Raw genomic sequence first — 15191 nt, forward strand, 5'->3', positions numbered from 1 at the left:
CGATGATGATTAATTATTTAGTAAAGATTATTAACATCCTGAACCATTATAACTATAATAATATTTTTCAAAAGATTTATAATTACCGCAGCAAGTACTAGTTTCCTTTTATTTCATCATCCGTTCATGCCTTCACAGAATGTTAAGGGGGCTTCAGAAAAGATAGATTCGCTTTAAGTTATAGACACCGTTCGACTTATGAAAATTCCTTCTAGAATTGAGTAGAGAAAAAAAAAATCTCAATATAAAATGCTTGTTCGCAAGCAAGTAAAAAATTTCTCGATATAAAATGCTTGTTCGCAAGCAAGTAAATTATTTCCAAAAAAAAAAATTTTTTGAGAATGACTTGACAAAATTGCCACACAAGCGCGCACAAGCCTTCACCCCAAAATCACCAAAGCAGAGTTCATGGTGATGCGGATGTGGCTTGGGCATTGCAGGAAAGGGATCTCTACATCATTTCAAGCCAGATCTTGTGTTTGAGCAAGGTTGAGCAGCTGGAAGTAGGCGCCTTGTTTGGCGAGGAGGTCGTTGTGGGAGCCTTGTTCGGTGATGGAGCCACTCCGGAGGACGGCAATGGACTGGGCGTTTTGTATGGTGGAAAGGCGGTGGGCAACCAGCACCGTGGTGCGCCGTTGCATTAGCCTGTCCAGCGCCTCCTGTACCAGCATCTCGGACTCCGCGTCAAGCGCACTAGTGGCCTCATCCAGTAGCAGAATGGCCGGGTTTCTCAACACGGCCCTCGCTATGGCCACTCTCTGCTTCTGTCCGCCCGACAACTGCACCCCTCTCTCACCCACCTCTGTCTTGTATCCATCGGGCAGCCCACTGATGAAATTGTGCGAATTTGCAGCTTTGGCAGCCTCTACAATCTCTGCCTCAGTCGCACTTTCTTTGCCATAGCGTATGTTATCATAAATGCTTGTACTGAAGAGAGCTGGTTCCTGCTGCACAAGCCCAATGTGTTGCCTCAGCGACTTGAGCTTCAATTGCTTGATGTCTCTGCCGTCTATCATCACTCTGCCATTCTGCGGATCATAGAACCTGGCAATGAGGGCAATCACTGAGCTCTTTCCTGACCCACTGGCCCCAACCAATGCCAGGCTTTGGCCTGTTCTGATCTTCAGGTTGAAGTCCTTGAAGATTTGCACGTCGGCTCTGGTCGGGTAGCTAAAGTCGACATGCCTAAACTCAATGGTCCCCTCCACCTTGCCCACGTCTTCGGCCATCACATCCCCGGCATCAATCTCAGTGCGCCTGTCCAGAATGTGGAACACAGCCCGTAGCATATCGGTCCCCCTGAGGAGGTGAGGAGCCAGAGAAAGCGCCTCTGCAACACCGAATGCAGTGATCATGAGCACCATGAAGCATTTTATCACCTCCCCAAAGCTCGCTTCCCCCCTCCGAATCAATCCCGCTGCATACCACAGTGCTAGACTATAGGAGCAGAAGAGCACAAACTGAGAGAAGCCGAAACCAATCCCTCCTATCTGCCCACGAATAAAAGATTTTTTCTGGGGCTCGTCAAGCTCTTTGCAGAACAGGCCCATCACCTTGTCCTCTGCAGAGAAAGCTACCACTGTACGGATGTTGATTACAGCTTCTCCTGCGACCATGTTGGCTTTCATATATGCCTTATTTAAATCACCACCAAAACCTTTGACGAATTGAATCTGCTGCCGGACACGTCAAAGACAGATCAGTGACCTCAAGAGTGCACACCTATCATGATGGCAATACATCACACAACATCGAGGCAGGTGCTACACACTACCTGGCCTATATTTGATGCGATGAGAGCTGGGAAAGTGGCAATCATGACCAAAGCGATTTTCCATTGGAGCTTGATTGTTATAATGAATGCAGTCACGATCAGGCCCATGTTCTGAAGAAAAGTAATCACGTGGTCCACAACTGCAGCTCTTACCAAAGGTGCATCTGCAGACAAGCGTGACGCGAGAAGAGTGCTACTGTTCTGGTCAAACCAGCTGATTTCATTCCGAAGTATCGCTGTAAATCAAGTTTTATGTTAGGTAATCAAAAGAATCGACAATACAGAAATGGTGACAAGTGCTTCGATTCCGTGTACAAAGAAAACATGCAGATTAGCTGTTTCTAATGCATATTATGATAAAAAGCGAAGGACTCTACCAATAAGAGATTCTCACAACAAAGATGTGGTGCCGATCATAACAAGAAAGATAGTTTGGACAATTCCAAAAGAGGGACCTTACTAAGTTACTTGTTAGGAGCACCAAAACATCATACATACAAAAGTCATACCAGAGAACATCATCCTCCTGACACGCAGTGTGATCCTTTCCCCTGCAATTCCAGAAAAGTAAAATTCGCACATATAGGCCAGCGTAACCAGCACACCGGCTCCACAACATTGCAAAGAAGTTTTGGTGAGTCCCCTCTTCATGTAAGCTGCGTCAGGTGAATAGAAATATTCGAGAGCATGCGTTATTATCAAGGCAAACAGCGGTGTTTGAGAGCCTGCCACAATGGCCCCGAGTGCAGCAAGAAGGCCGTAAGGCCTTTCACTAGCATTCATTCTCATCAATCTCCTCAAGGATGGTCTAGGACCAACAAGATCGTCGACATTCAGGTCTAATCCATTCATATTCATTCCCACACCAATAGTTGAGTCTGCATTGGAATGAAAACTAAATGTCCGCTGAGAAAGAGACCCACTAAAGGACCCACGAGAATTCCTGTATCAAAGAAATAAACCACCCATCAGCACAAACTGAATCCTAGTCATGGCAGAATGCCAAGCAGTGCCATGTGACTTGAAGAGCTTATAGCTTGCCTGCTATCACGTCTGAGCATTGCAGCTTCATGAGCACATGGTGGAACATTCTTTTGGATTTTTAGGAGGGTGGCATAAGCACCACCTTGCTTCAGCAACTCATTATGCGAACCAACTTCTGCAACTCTTCCTTCTTGGACAACGGCAATCATATCTGCGTTATGGATTGTTGAGAGTCGATGGGCCACAACCACTGTGGTCCGGCCAAGCATGACTCGATCAAGGGCTTCCTGAACACTCTTCTCAGATTCTGAATCTAAGGCGCTTGTGGCTTCATCCAAGAGAAGTATTGATGGGTCTTTTAACATAGCTCTCGCTATTGCTATCCGCTGTTTCTGACCTCCAGACAATTGTGCACCTCTTTCTCCCACCTGTACAAGCAGGAACATCCATTTTCTTCAAGGACAGAGGCAGGAACTAGCCAGTTTCTTTATCAACCAGAAAAGTAAGGAGATTAACTCTACCGACTTGGTGTGTGGCAGTCATTGACACAGGACTCGAATGTCGGCAGTGTTGATGATAATAGACTACTTTGCATTAGATGCAAATGCAAGCTATCCTCGTACCAAAATCAATGAAGCAAGAGCGAATACCTGAGTTTCATAGCGTTGAGGGAGCACATCAATGAAGTCATGGGCACAGGAAACTGATGCTGCCTTTACTATTTCATCCATAGAAACATCCCCAGCCTTCCCATACATAATGTTCTCCCGTATGCTTGTAGCAAAGAGAGCAGGCTCTTGGTTCACAAGGCCCATTTGCTCTCTCAACCATTTCAGTTGCAAGCTCTTTATATTGTGTCCATCTAGGAGAACTTCCCCTGTGCCATATATGAAAAGAGAACATTGAAAACACAAACGTCACAAACAACTGCAAACTGATTTGAAACCCAAGGTCATAGAAGTCCAACCTGAGGTTGGATCATAGAACCTCTCAATAAGCGAAATAACAGTGCTTTTTCCTGAGCCGCTGCTACCAACAATGGCAACCACCTTTCCAGCTGGGATAGAGAGTGAAAACTTCTGGAACACATTGATGTCAGGTCGAGAAGGATAGCTGAATTGGATATCCCGGAACTCGATGTTACCGTTTATTTTTGCAGGCTTTAAGCCGTTATCTTTGTTGTGTGCAATCAACGGCTTTCTCTTTATCATCTCCAAAATTGTGTAGCCTGAGATTTTTGCTTTGCTAACTGTTGCCACATCTGGGGCAGCTTGACCTAGCGCACTGCATTGACAGACAAAAGACAGTTCCAACAAATATATTCGTCAAAAAACTCGATCAAGACATTAAGCTAAACTTGCCTTGTCATCGCATCCTTGAACTGCAAAAAAGGACCCAAGAAGTGGCTGCCATTTTCTGAATCTAGGGCTAGAGAATACTACTCACAAATGTAAACATTGTATGCATGGACTGTGTCCCTATTATTTTTCTAGGGCTAGAGAATACTACTCACAAATGTAAACATTGTATGCATGGACTGTGTCCCTATTATTTTTCAAACATAAATAAACATAAGTTTTGTGTAAACAGCTATTGCTAGCTTGAAAAGTCATAGCCTCTGTTTTACCAATGTGTCTCAAAGTGGTTTATAGCCTCAGCAGATACACTACATCCTAGATCTTAGAAGATAAAGCAAGGGTGTCTACCCTATAAACCTAGCCTTTACCTGGAGAAAGGAGAGAGAACTTTTGAAAAAGAGAAAGGAGAAAGCAAATTGTCTAGTGCTTCCCTCCTCCTCAACACATACATAACTTCTAATATTATATTACATGCATGTGTAAGAGAGAGAATATACATACCGATACATACATAGATAAACACACACACACACACACACACATATGCACACATGCACGGATATGCACACTCATGCACACACACACTCAATCTTGCACATACACATACATGCGTATACATGCACACAAGCACATACATACATTCACATACACGAGTACAAGTGTGCACACATATATATAGACGTAATGCATAGACATTTGCACATGGTACATGCACACTCATACACACATATCCTCGTGCACATGCACACATAGACAAAAAAGAATCCACACGGATATATTTACGTGACCACACGTACATGCACACACTCGCATGTGGATATATACACACACTCATACCATACACATACGCACAATTAAGACACTTGCATGACGCATATACACATGAAATCGACATTACACAACCACACATATGTGTATATGTGCACTCACAATCACACCCATATGTGTACAAAAGAAAAGATAAAAACATTGTATGTAACGTACACTTATTTAGAAGAGAACACCTCACCTTACATCTCCAAGTATTAAAATTTAATATTAATTAAAAATACATGTGTGTGTGTGTATTTATTCTATAAATGCACATGTATATATAGACATATGTCTCTAAATATAATAAAACATAATATTATACATAATATATATTTACATGTAAGAGAGAGTACATGTGTGCATGAGAAAGAGAGTATTTTTATGTGTATGTGTGCATGCATGTATGTAAGAGAGAGAGAGAGAGAGAGAGAGAGAGAGAGAGAGAGAAAGATGGAAGAGTGTGTGTGTGTGTAGGAAGGAAAACGTGTGTGTTTGCATTAGTGCATGTGTAGGTGTATACATGTGTGTGTGTGTGTGTGTGTGCGTGTGTGTGTGTATGCGCGAGAGAGAGAGAGAGAGAGAGAGAGTTTCAACATTTGAGTGTGTGCGCGTGTGTATGTGAGAGAGAGGGTGTGCATGTGCATGCATGTGTATGTGAGAGAGAGAGAGAGAGAGAGAGAGAGACTACATATAAGATGCATTTATTTGAGAGTGAGCACAACTCACTACGCATCCCCATCATTAAAATATAATCTAAAATTTAATTAATTAAATATATATATATGTATGTAAATCTATTTAAATGTTTGTGTGTGTGTGTGTGTGTGTGTGTGTGAGAGAGAGAGAGAGAGAGAGAGAGAGTTTCTATGTGAGACAAAGTGTGTCTGCATGAGTGAGAAAAAAAGAGAGAGAGACAAGGAATTTCTGCGTGAGAGAGAGTTTGTGCAAGAGGAGAGAGTGTGCATTTGCATTAGTGCATGTGCGGATGTGTACATGTGTGTGTGTGTGTGTCTGAGAGAGAATCTGAGAGAGAATGTGTGTGTATGCGTGTATGTACATCTGCATGTGTGTGTACGCTTGAGATCAAGTGAGATAGGGTAGGCGTCGAGAGGGAGAGGTGTAAAGAGGGAGAAAGTAAAAAGAGAAAGAAAGATAACGAAAGATAGAGAATAAAAAGTAACTTTTAATAAAATATAAATACAAATTAAATCAAATAAAAAATACATATGAATATGTGTGGAAAGAGAAATAGCTATAGAGAGGAACCGGTTCTTCAGTCGGGTCCAATATTAGGATACACAATACGACTTAACTTTCCTGGAGGCTCTTCCTCTAATGCGTCAATGAAACGAGCCATGTCTCTTACAATAAGACATCCCTTGTTGCTACAAGCCTTCTCTGATGAAAGTCCCTTTTTGCAATCTAATGATAGAGGCCCCATTAAAGTCTAGTTACCTAGCAATCGTAGTGGAGAAAAGCCACAGCCACAGGAGCTTGGTCATCCCATTCTTTTAACACTTCCCTCGGCACGCCCATCGAGCTCGTAGAAGGCACCCCGCAGCAGCATTGACGCACCCAAGGAGTCCCGCCTACTCTCATTGAGGATTTCTGACCGAGACTCTGGAGGAAGATCTCGTTTCTCGGGCTCTGGGCCCATGGAAGCCTAGCCACTGGCGATCACAAGGCGAGCAAGCTGAGGCTGCAGCCTTGAGGAGAGCCAAAGAAATTGCCTGTGGGACTACCCCCAAGCACAGCAGGTATGGCAGCGCATCCTTTGCTGTTCACCTGCGATCCGAGCACCACCCCCAGTGTCAGTCACATGGGGGGCTGTAGCTTGGGTTGCACGGGCGGGTAGGGCCTTACCTTACGAGGATAATGGACGAGGCCTTCCATTGAGTCTCACTCACATGCACGTCTCTGTGACGCTTGTAGCAGGCAGTTCCGATACGGCCCTGCACTCCAGAGTTACACACTAGTTTGCAATGCCAGATCATCAGCAACATAGCAGCTGGGCACACCCCTGCAACGAGGCCATCGACTGCTTGATTACCCCCCAGCTGAGATCATCTGTTCCAAATGGGTGGATCACATACACACCCTCCAGGGCCATTCTCAGCGCTTAATCGGTGAGTCTGAGCGCATGCAGCAGTGGCATGAGGCGTTCTTCCGTGCCTGGGACCCCGGACCCTTCCTATCTATGGAGAAACGGTCGAGTTTCTTGGCACTACAGGCCCTGGTGGCCCTTTTCCCTCCGTCTGAAGCGGTCGCGGCGTCGCCCCCCTCCGATAGAGTGGCCAGCCAAGGAGGGAGCCCCCTTCTCATCTCGTATACATATTTGGACTGCTTTCTAGCAGTGTTGTGTTCTGCCATTCGACCGGTTTTTCTTTGTAACTAATAGAAGGATTTTTCTTTGGAAAAATCCGCGTCTCTTGACATGGCAAGGTCTACTTATCACTCTAGCATACAACTTCCACACACAACCTGTGCTTCATGACATCTTTGTCAGACTTTTGACTTGATTATCTTTCTACATGCAGAAGCGATACAGAGGAGAGAGCGGTAACAAAAGAAACCAAATTGCAACACAGTGAACACCTAGACTGATAAATATATATTGATGAAATAATGACAATGCACAACAACTAAAATCTGCATGCACAACTAGCATAAGATGGAAAGTGACTTCCTAAAGATTGCAACGCTCTATTGGAAAATCCGTGGACTTTTCTCTCTCGGCTCTTTGTTACAAGTCAAGGCTCAAGTCTCGCATGAAAAAAAAAAAATGAAAGAGGGAGCCCTATTTATAGGGGTGGGTCAGATAGTAGGATTCCAAGGCAGCTGTCAACCCTCACAGCCAAGCTTGAGTCACAATGTCCACGAAAGCAAGAAAGATGTTAAGAAAGAAAGATTTTCTTAACATGTGAGAAATACCCAAAGGGTCTATGGGACTGAACAGTAATACAAGTGATGCATGAATAGACTAAATTTCGGAACATGGATTGGGCCGTTAATAACTTCTTACGGTGCCCATATAAGGCTAGCAGGTTGCCTCCAAACTTTCGGTGCCCAACTCTGCTGTTTAACCTCCCAAACCCGTTGTCTGACCAGCACATATATGGCTGAACTCCTTACGGTCTACCTATGGGCAGCCTGACCTTGGGAAAGACTGCCTTCCAAGTCCCTCCTGATAGCAACGACAGGTTGGATGTTTCTCCCCCACTAAGACTGCACATGCATCAAACTTAAATAATATATCATTCAAGGCACTGCACACGCAAAGATCTCCGTTGATACTCACTCCTTTTCTGAAGCTGGAATTCCCCCACCTTCTCAACATGAGGACCTAAAACTCTCCCTCTAAACAAAGCAGTTGGTTAAGCACCTTAACTAAGCAGCACTTAGAGCCGGTGAAAACCATTCAAACATCAATCCACTCCATGTCTCCCTATGAACACACTCCCACGTGTAGTGAAGACGCATTAGTTAACCTGTTAAACTATTGTTGCCTGATTGTTGAGAGAGGCCCGCCATGAACTCAAAGAACTCCTCCAAACACCAAAAATAGGATCGAAGATTCTTGTAGGAATTAATGCTATAATGCCCGCATGTGTGTGAACACATGTGAGCAATGAACAGACACACGAAGAGGCACAACTCAATAACTATATAAATGTAACCAACGTCAATCGATTAATTAACAACGATTCACAACTGTGAGCGCGTCTCCTTCTCCCTCTCGCTCTCGCTCTCGTGTATGCTGCAGCCATGGCAACACCAGCATGGCTGTAGCCTCTCCCCTTCGATTTCTACATGGTATCTCGCCATCTTTCCTGTTGGCCTGTGTGGACCTACCTTACACGCTTCCGCCTCAACAACAACAACAACATTGGACGTGTACCCCTTCGAGCAAAGCCAACCAGCCTTGTTCTCTCGCCGCCTCCATCTTGCTACGCGACTCTCGTGAAGGCTTGTGGAGCCCGACCCTCGTCATCACACCACGCCCTCTTGCCTTTGAAGGCGTCAATCACGCCGCCAAAGCCATACCACTTGAGAAGCTTGAACTTGATCGAGTACCTGGCCATCGTGCCCAGCAACTGGGAGGGGACCTCTTTTACACCACTGCCTGCTTCCGAGAACAGCTCCTTCGTCCTCCACATCAACCCTCCAACGTAAGAAAACGCTCCCTTTAACATTAATAATAATATATCTTAAATATTTTAATATACTAATAGATATAATATATAAATATAGTATATATTATTAATATTCCCATAAGTAACATTTATTTTGTTATATAAATACTATTGATAAGAATTATAATATTTATTTCATCAACAGGCAATAGTTATTATTATTACAAAAAAAAAACCATCATCAAATATTCTAAATCCTTTTTATCACACACTTTTACAAACAATAATTATAATTTTTTTTTAAAAAAAATACACGAACCTACATAAATATTAAGGGTATTCGGTCGTGAACACAAACCTGCCTACTTTCTAAGGCTATTTGTGTTTTCCCATTAGCATAATCACAATATATATACTAATAACAAATTAACAAATACATAAAGTTAAAAAAATAATTATTATATTTTCTTTATAATCAATCAAAAATTAATTTTATATTTAATAATATACTCACATCACGAACATGCCTAAACATTCAGGCTATTCGTGAGCGCAAACATGCCTACTCTTTCAGGCTATTTGCGTGCACACATGACATTTTATACAAAAATGATAAAAACTTTTCAAAATAATAATAATAATAATAATGATTAAAACAAACAAATAAACAACACAAATGGGCAAAGACCCACAAAAAGGCAAAGACCCACCAAAAGGCAAAGACCTACCAAATGGGCAATGACCCATAAAACAGCCCAAAAAGTCGTGGCCAGTGTCCCACAGAGGACGAAAACACATGAGGTGTTAACAATGATCATCTCTAAAGCCCAAAAGCGGCAAGGAATCCCCAAGAGGGAAACAAACACAATTGAGCCCGTTTGAGTGTCTGCAGCACCCACGTGGCCAATCCCAGAAAGAAAAAAAAAACTAACTAAAACGCCGAAAGTGGCAAAGCCCAAGAGGCATGGAAACACAAAAGGGTGTTAATAAAGGTCACCCAAAATCTCTCTTAAAAAGGACAAATAGGTGTGACGTTATATCCTTAATAAGAATACCACTGTCTTTGACAAGCTACCTTAATGTAGCCTCTGAGTGATGACAAATTAAACTTAATTGTACATACATACTTGTAAATAACATCATATCACATATATTTTTGATAATTCAACTCTTACTCATATATTAATTTCCTTTTGACATGTACAAATGCAACTACATTTCATTCCCTTTATGTGCTTGGGGGGGAGAGCTCAATGGATGGTTCAAGCTCACAAAGAGAATCAAAGTGTTGCGGCTATAAAGCATCACCGACATCATTATTTCAAATGGAGTACCTAAAGTTGTCTTCGTCATCATCAACATCGACATCAACACTCATATACTTTTTAACCTTGTTCACCACATTCAATTGTTCACTCATGATGTAAACAAAATATATCATGTCTCATGCATTCACAATACATACATCACTATAGACACATAGCATGCTCTCACTTACCCTTATGCGGACATTCGCATTAAGGGGGAGTGTAGGAATTAATGCTATAATGCCCGCATGTGTGTGAACGCATGTGAGCAATGAACAGACACACGAAGAGGCACAACTCAATAACTATATAAATGTAACCAACGTCAATCGATTAATTAACAACGATTCACAACTGTGAGCGCGTCTCCTTCTCCCTCTCGCTCTCGCTCTCGTGTATGCTGCAGCCATGGCAACACCAGCATGGCTGTAGCCTCCCCCCTTCGATTTCTATATGGTATCTCGCCATCTTTCCTGTTGGCCTGTGTGGACCTACCTTACACGCTTCCGCCTCAACAACAACAACAACATTGGACGTGAAATCATCACTCGGAACCTGGATGTTATAGGCATGCCCCTTTTTGAAAACTTCCATTGCTCCTCCAATTAGGAAATAAAAGTGTCTCAATCGGGGAGATCCTCCAGAAATGAAATGCGCAACTTACTCCAGAAATGAAATGCGCAGAGACAGACACACACACATCTCCCCGACAATCTTCTTCTTGCTCTAGAGTAGCCTCATAATTGGGCTACCCCTTTGTCTCTACCAAGTTCTTTTCACCCCAACTTGGGCTTGTGCTTCAAGTCAATCAAACAATTTCTAGGAATGTGCTGAATGGAGTCACACTTAAAACATTGTCTTACCTTGGAACTCTTCACAAAGAGAGGTGCAACTCTTCAAGAGAGAGGTTGAATATATAAACATGTGTATATATACATATATATATATATAAGTTAAATGACAGATGTTGGCTGTTACACTGTACAGATAGAGCGAGATGTGGCAAAAGGTTTTTAGGAGATTAAAGGAGAGTATTAATGAATAGAATCAGTATCTATTCTTTATTTTCACTATTCTCATGCCTTACACACTGCAGGTTTGAGAATGGTAGAAAATTTATATGTGGCACATTCAAAGGTTCAAGAAAGTAAGATAGAGCTCTAGGATAGGTTAAAAGAGAGAGAAAGGGAACTTTTAAAAAGCAAGTGGAGATGCAAGTCATTTACTATAACTTGTTACGAACTGAGTGGAGCCACTGGTCATTTACAAGTAACTAGTTACGAACTTACATAACTTGATTTCCTTTATTTAAAAAAAATGAAAAACAAACGTGTAAGGTTTGTAAAAACCTAAAGTTGTGAAAACTTGAGCAATAAGTTGGTATTTCCTTGACATGACGAAAGTAGTTCAACTATATGTAAAGATGATCAAACCCTATTTTCCAAGGATTTGTGACCATCATCATGAAGGCCTCAAATTGCAGGTTTCACAAGAAGAGTTAATGAACAGTGCAAAATTAAGGTTTGTTTATCAGCTATTTACCCTTTAAAAGAAAAACCTACTATTTGGCCCTCAAATGAAAAGTCAACTAGATATATATTACTTTTTTTTTCTTCCTAAAAGTAGGTGCAATGGTAAGGAAAGAGTTTGTTAGTCCTTAGGTGATGGATTCAAATCTCTCCCTCTTCCTCCAAGCACTGGCATGTACTAGTAGGGTAATTTCAAATTTCCAACGAAAGCTATTAAAGAAAAGGCATATGGCCATGCATATGGTATGTGATTATTTTGTGAATTGAGAAGTGACTTACAGGGAGCTAGCAATGACGTTGAGGATTGTAGTGAAGGCTAGTCCTCCATTCGTGTCTCCGCTTCGAACAAGCTTTCCAGCATACCATAGCAGGAACGAGAAGGCGGCAAATCCCAACCCATATATGGAACCAATTCCCAGCCCTTTAGCCAGCCCGCTTCGGTTCCCAAGCTTCTTGGTGGAGTTGAGAGCATCCGAGTATGATTGAGAAGCCTTTTCCTCACCCACAAAGGCCTGTACTGTCCTGATTTGGGCAATCACCTGGAACCACCACACTACAAATTCTGAATGCTGTGCTGCTCTTTGTTTAACACCACCTCCATGACCACTTACTTATTTGCAAGAGAGCGAATGACTAGAATCTAGGAGGCCATGACACTCTTACCTCCTGAGCAATTTCCCCGGCTCTCACATATGCGCATTGGCTTTTACTCGTTAGCCCCACCATAACGTAGGCATAGATTCCTCCAGTTAACACAATTATAGGCATCACAGCAAGAGTAACAAGGGTCAGCTGCCACAGAGAGGAGAATGCCACGACGAAGCCAGCGACGAATTGGGCAACGAAATGTAACAAATTCCCTGTCTGTTGTAAATGCACAGAATATCCATTTTACCATGGCTAGAATAGGAAAATGATAATTTTGAACAATCAATTTCTTCCTACTTTCACTAGAATGTAGGTAGAATGTAGGTAGAATGTAGGTAGAATTACAAACATTGAGGCCCTTTTGTTTTCCTTCCCTCCCATTTTGAGAAAGATTTTAAACTGGTCTAGGTCCTATCGAGGATTTTCTTTAAGATTGAACAGGCAAACTGGTCTAGGTCCTATCGAGGATTTTCTTTAAGCTTGAACAGGCTCGAGGTCCCTATCCAGTGTCTTTTTTTTTTAACCACCATCATTTTAGTGTAAATTTTAGGGCTGCAATTGAGAAAAACCAATTGTAAGTTTGCCTAGCCTAAAACTCGATGAACTTCCTTTTTTTCGCTGGTTAGAAAAAAAAAATCCTGATCTTTTTCCAGATTCTGATGAGCAAAGGATGTCTGCCAACTTAAGTATTACTTCGTGCCCATCCTCGTTGAGCACAGCTCACAGGCACTTTTTAAAAAATGATGGCCAACCTAGAGGAAGTTCCCACAAGCCTACAAGGCGAAGTTTAACGAAGCCTACTGCAATTATTGCAACGAAACCAGCACCCTCAACTTTGCCGAAAAGGGTGGAGTTGGAAAACGTAGAAGAAAATGAAGCCTCTAGCAATTGAATGCCTCATTGACTACACATACCCTGCTTAGTTGGGGCATTGTCCATGTGGGAATGCCTCCCTAGACACGGCGGTCACGTTGCAGACAACAACTAAGAGCCCTATGACTGAGGACTCTCTCCACCACCAGGACTTCGCAAAGTTGTAAAGAGCATAACTATAACATTTGGGGCTGTTAGGGCTCAGAGGCTAGAGCAATGGTGGCCTCGTGGCTTTTCCCATTATGTGAACGGGTTGCATGTCCCACCGCTTTTCCATCTTCAGATTCTTCACCCCAAACAAAAAGCAGCAAGAAAGTAGAAGTTAGACCTTCACTCCGACGGCTTCCTGGATTAGAGCAGTGTCGCTAGAGATCCCGACCACAACTTCACCCGTGGAGATGTCAGTGTCAAAAAAGCCCACGTCCTGCGAGATTAGAGCCCTCACATACTTGGTTCGGATGCGAGCAGACTGCCGGTCTCCGGTGTACATCCACATCGAGACCTCTGCAACAAAACAAAAGCAGTCGTCACTAGCGGTTGCTTGATGAGAACAGTGCAAACTAGCGAGTGGCCAGTGAGTCCTTACCAAGCCATCCCGAAGCCAACCGGACGAAGCTTAAGTAGACAAAGTAAAGAGCGTACTGCAGACACATACGCAGGCCATAGATTGCAATTCAATATAATGGAGACTTAACGGCGACCAATTGGACCTAAACAAAAAGAAAACGTTCGACACTGTGTTGTGCGAGTACTGACCTTAGAAACCTCGCTCGACATCTGCGGTCCTCCAGCAGGGTTTTGGCCTATGCTTCCGAGAGAATGGATGAGCTTCCCGAGGAAGACAAAGAAGTAGGGCAAGGAGGCACCGTGGGCTATGGCTGCCAGGCCGCCCACTAGCATGAGCAGGTAATCCAACGCATCAGCATGCGAGAAGAGTTTGTAATAGGGAACGCTCCGCTGTGCACTTCCTTTGCGTCTACGGTTATCCCCTGCCTCCTCCACGCCAAAGGCCTCTACTGACACATGATGCTGCTCACTAGTATAATCTCCTTTCATTTCTCTCCACGCTTTACTGTGCGAGAACTGGAATCGAGGGTTCTAAAAACAGAGCTTGGCTGCGATTTTTCTTCGGTTAGTGTGGCCAGGTCACTGGACATACAGTGAGCACAATATCACCCAGCCCGACAACCTTAAAAGAAGCCGAGAAAATGACGACGGGAAATCAAAGTTGGTCAATCCATTGACGAGAATCATATCCGTTTACACCAACTTGGCAAATTGCATGTTTGTTGTCTTCGAGTCCCTTGAAGGATTAAGCCATTGACCCCTTCAATGCCCACAACTACAATTCTTAAGCTGTACAGTTGGGTACAGTTGGCAATGGTAAATGCAGTCCACGCGGATATTGCTCATTTTTATTTTTATGCCTTTTATGATTTTATTAAATGGTGCTGATTATCTACAGACTCCCGAGCCCAAGGCCTGACGAGCGGCGCCTGACACGCAAATAGCAGCCTGACGGTGAAAAGGCTACGCACTACGCAAATAGCAGCGGGACGGGGTACGGCGAAAAGACTACGCAGTATGCACATGCAATCCCTGAAGAAGGCTGAGCACTTAGGCACTACCTTCAGTGTAATTTTCAAAGTTGAGTTTCTAATAATCTATTTGTGAGGGGGTTTTATTTACGGGGGTTGTTTCTTTAATTTCTTGAAAATCAGGATGAAGAAAAATATGTCCCCGTAAAAAAGGACTAGAAAATATATGTCCCT

At 43.0% G+C, this 15191-nt stretch overlaps 1 protein-coding gene across 1 annotated transcript; it reads right to left on the reverse strand.

Moving 5' to 3' along the window:
• Positions 1–222: 222 nt before the first annotated feature.
• Positions 223–14616, reverse strand: LOC147639576 (ABC transporter B family member 10-like). Its single transcript, XM_086825496.1, has 11 exons — positions 14176–14616; positions 14006–14060; positions 13748–13923; positions 12562–12762; positions 12178–12437; positions 3726–4042; positions 3409–3635; positions 2816–3186; positions 2284–2717; positions 1775–2010; positions 223–1673 (listed from the first exon to the last, which is right to left on the reverse strand). The coding sequence occupies exons 1-11, from the start codon at positions 14473–14475 to the stop codon at positions 462–464; spliced, it is 3789 nt and encodes a 1262-aa protein (XP_086681622.1). The 5' UTR covers positions 14476–14616; the 3' UTR covers positions 223–461.
• Between the last annotated feature and the right edge of the window lie 575 nt (positions 14617–15191).

This window comes from Cibotium barometz, chromosome 3 (genome assembly GCF_041138505.1).
Source record: "Cibotium barometz isolate CiBa-2024 chromosome 3, ASM4113850v1, whole genome shotgun sequence".
Lineage (NCBI taxonomy): Eukaryota > Viridiplantae > Streptophyta > Polypodiopsida > Cyatheales > Cibotiaceae > Cibotium > Cibotium barometz.

What these genes read in the sequence shown, in the direction of transcription:
- LOC147639576 (XM_086825496.1), bottom strand. Translation starts at nt 14,475, where the DNA reads ATGAAAGGAGATTATACTAGTGAGCAGCATCATGTGTCAGTAGAGGCC. An exon ending in CCGGGGAAATTGCTCAGGAG is followed by an intron (nt 12,438 to 12,561) that starts GTAAGAGTGTCA and finishes TGGTGGTTCCAG; the next exon opens with GTGATTGCCCAAATCAGGAC. An exon ending in ATGCTCAGACGTGATAGCAG is followed by an intron (nt 2,718 to 2,815) that starts GCAAGCTATAAG and finishes TCTTTGATACAG; the next exon opens with GAATTCTCGTGGGTCCTTTA.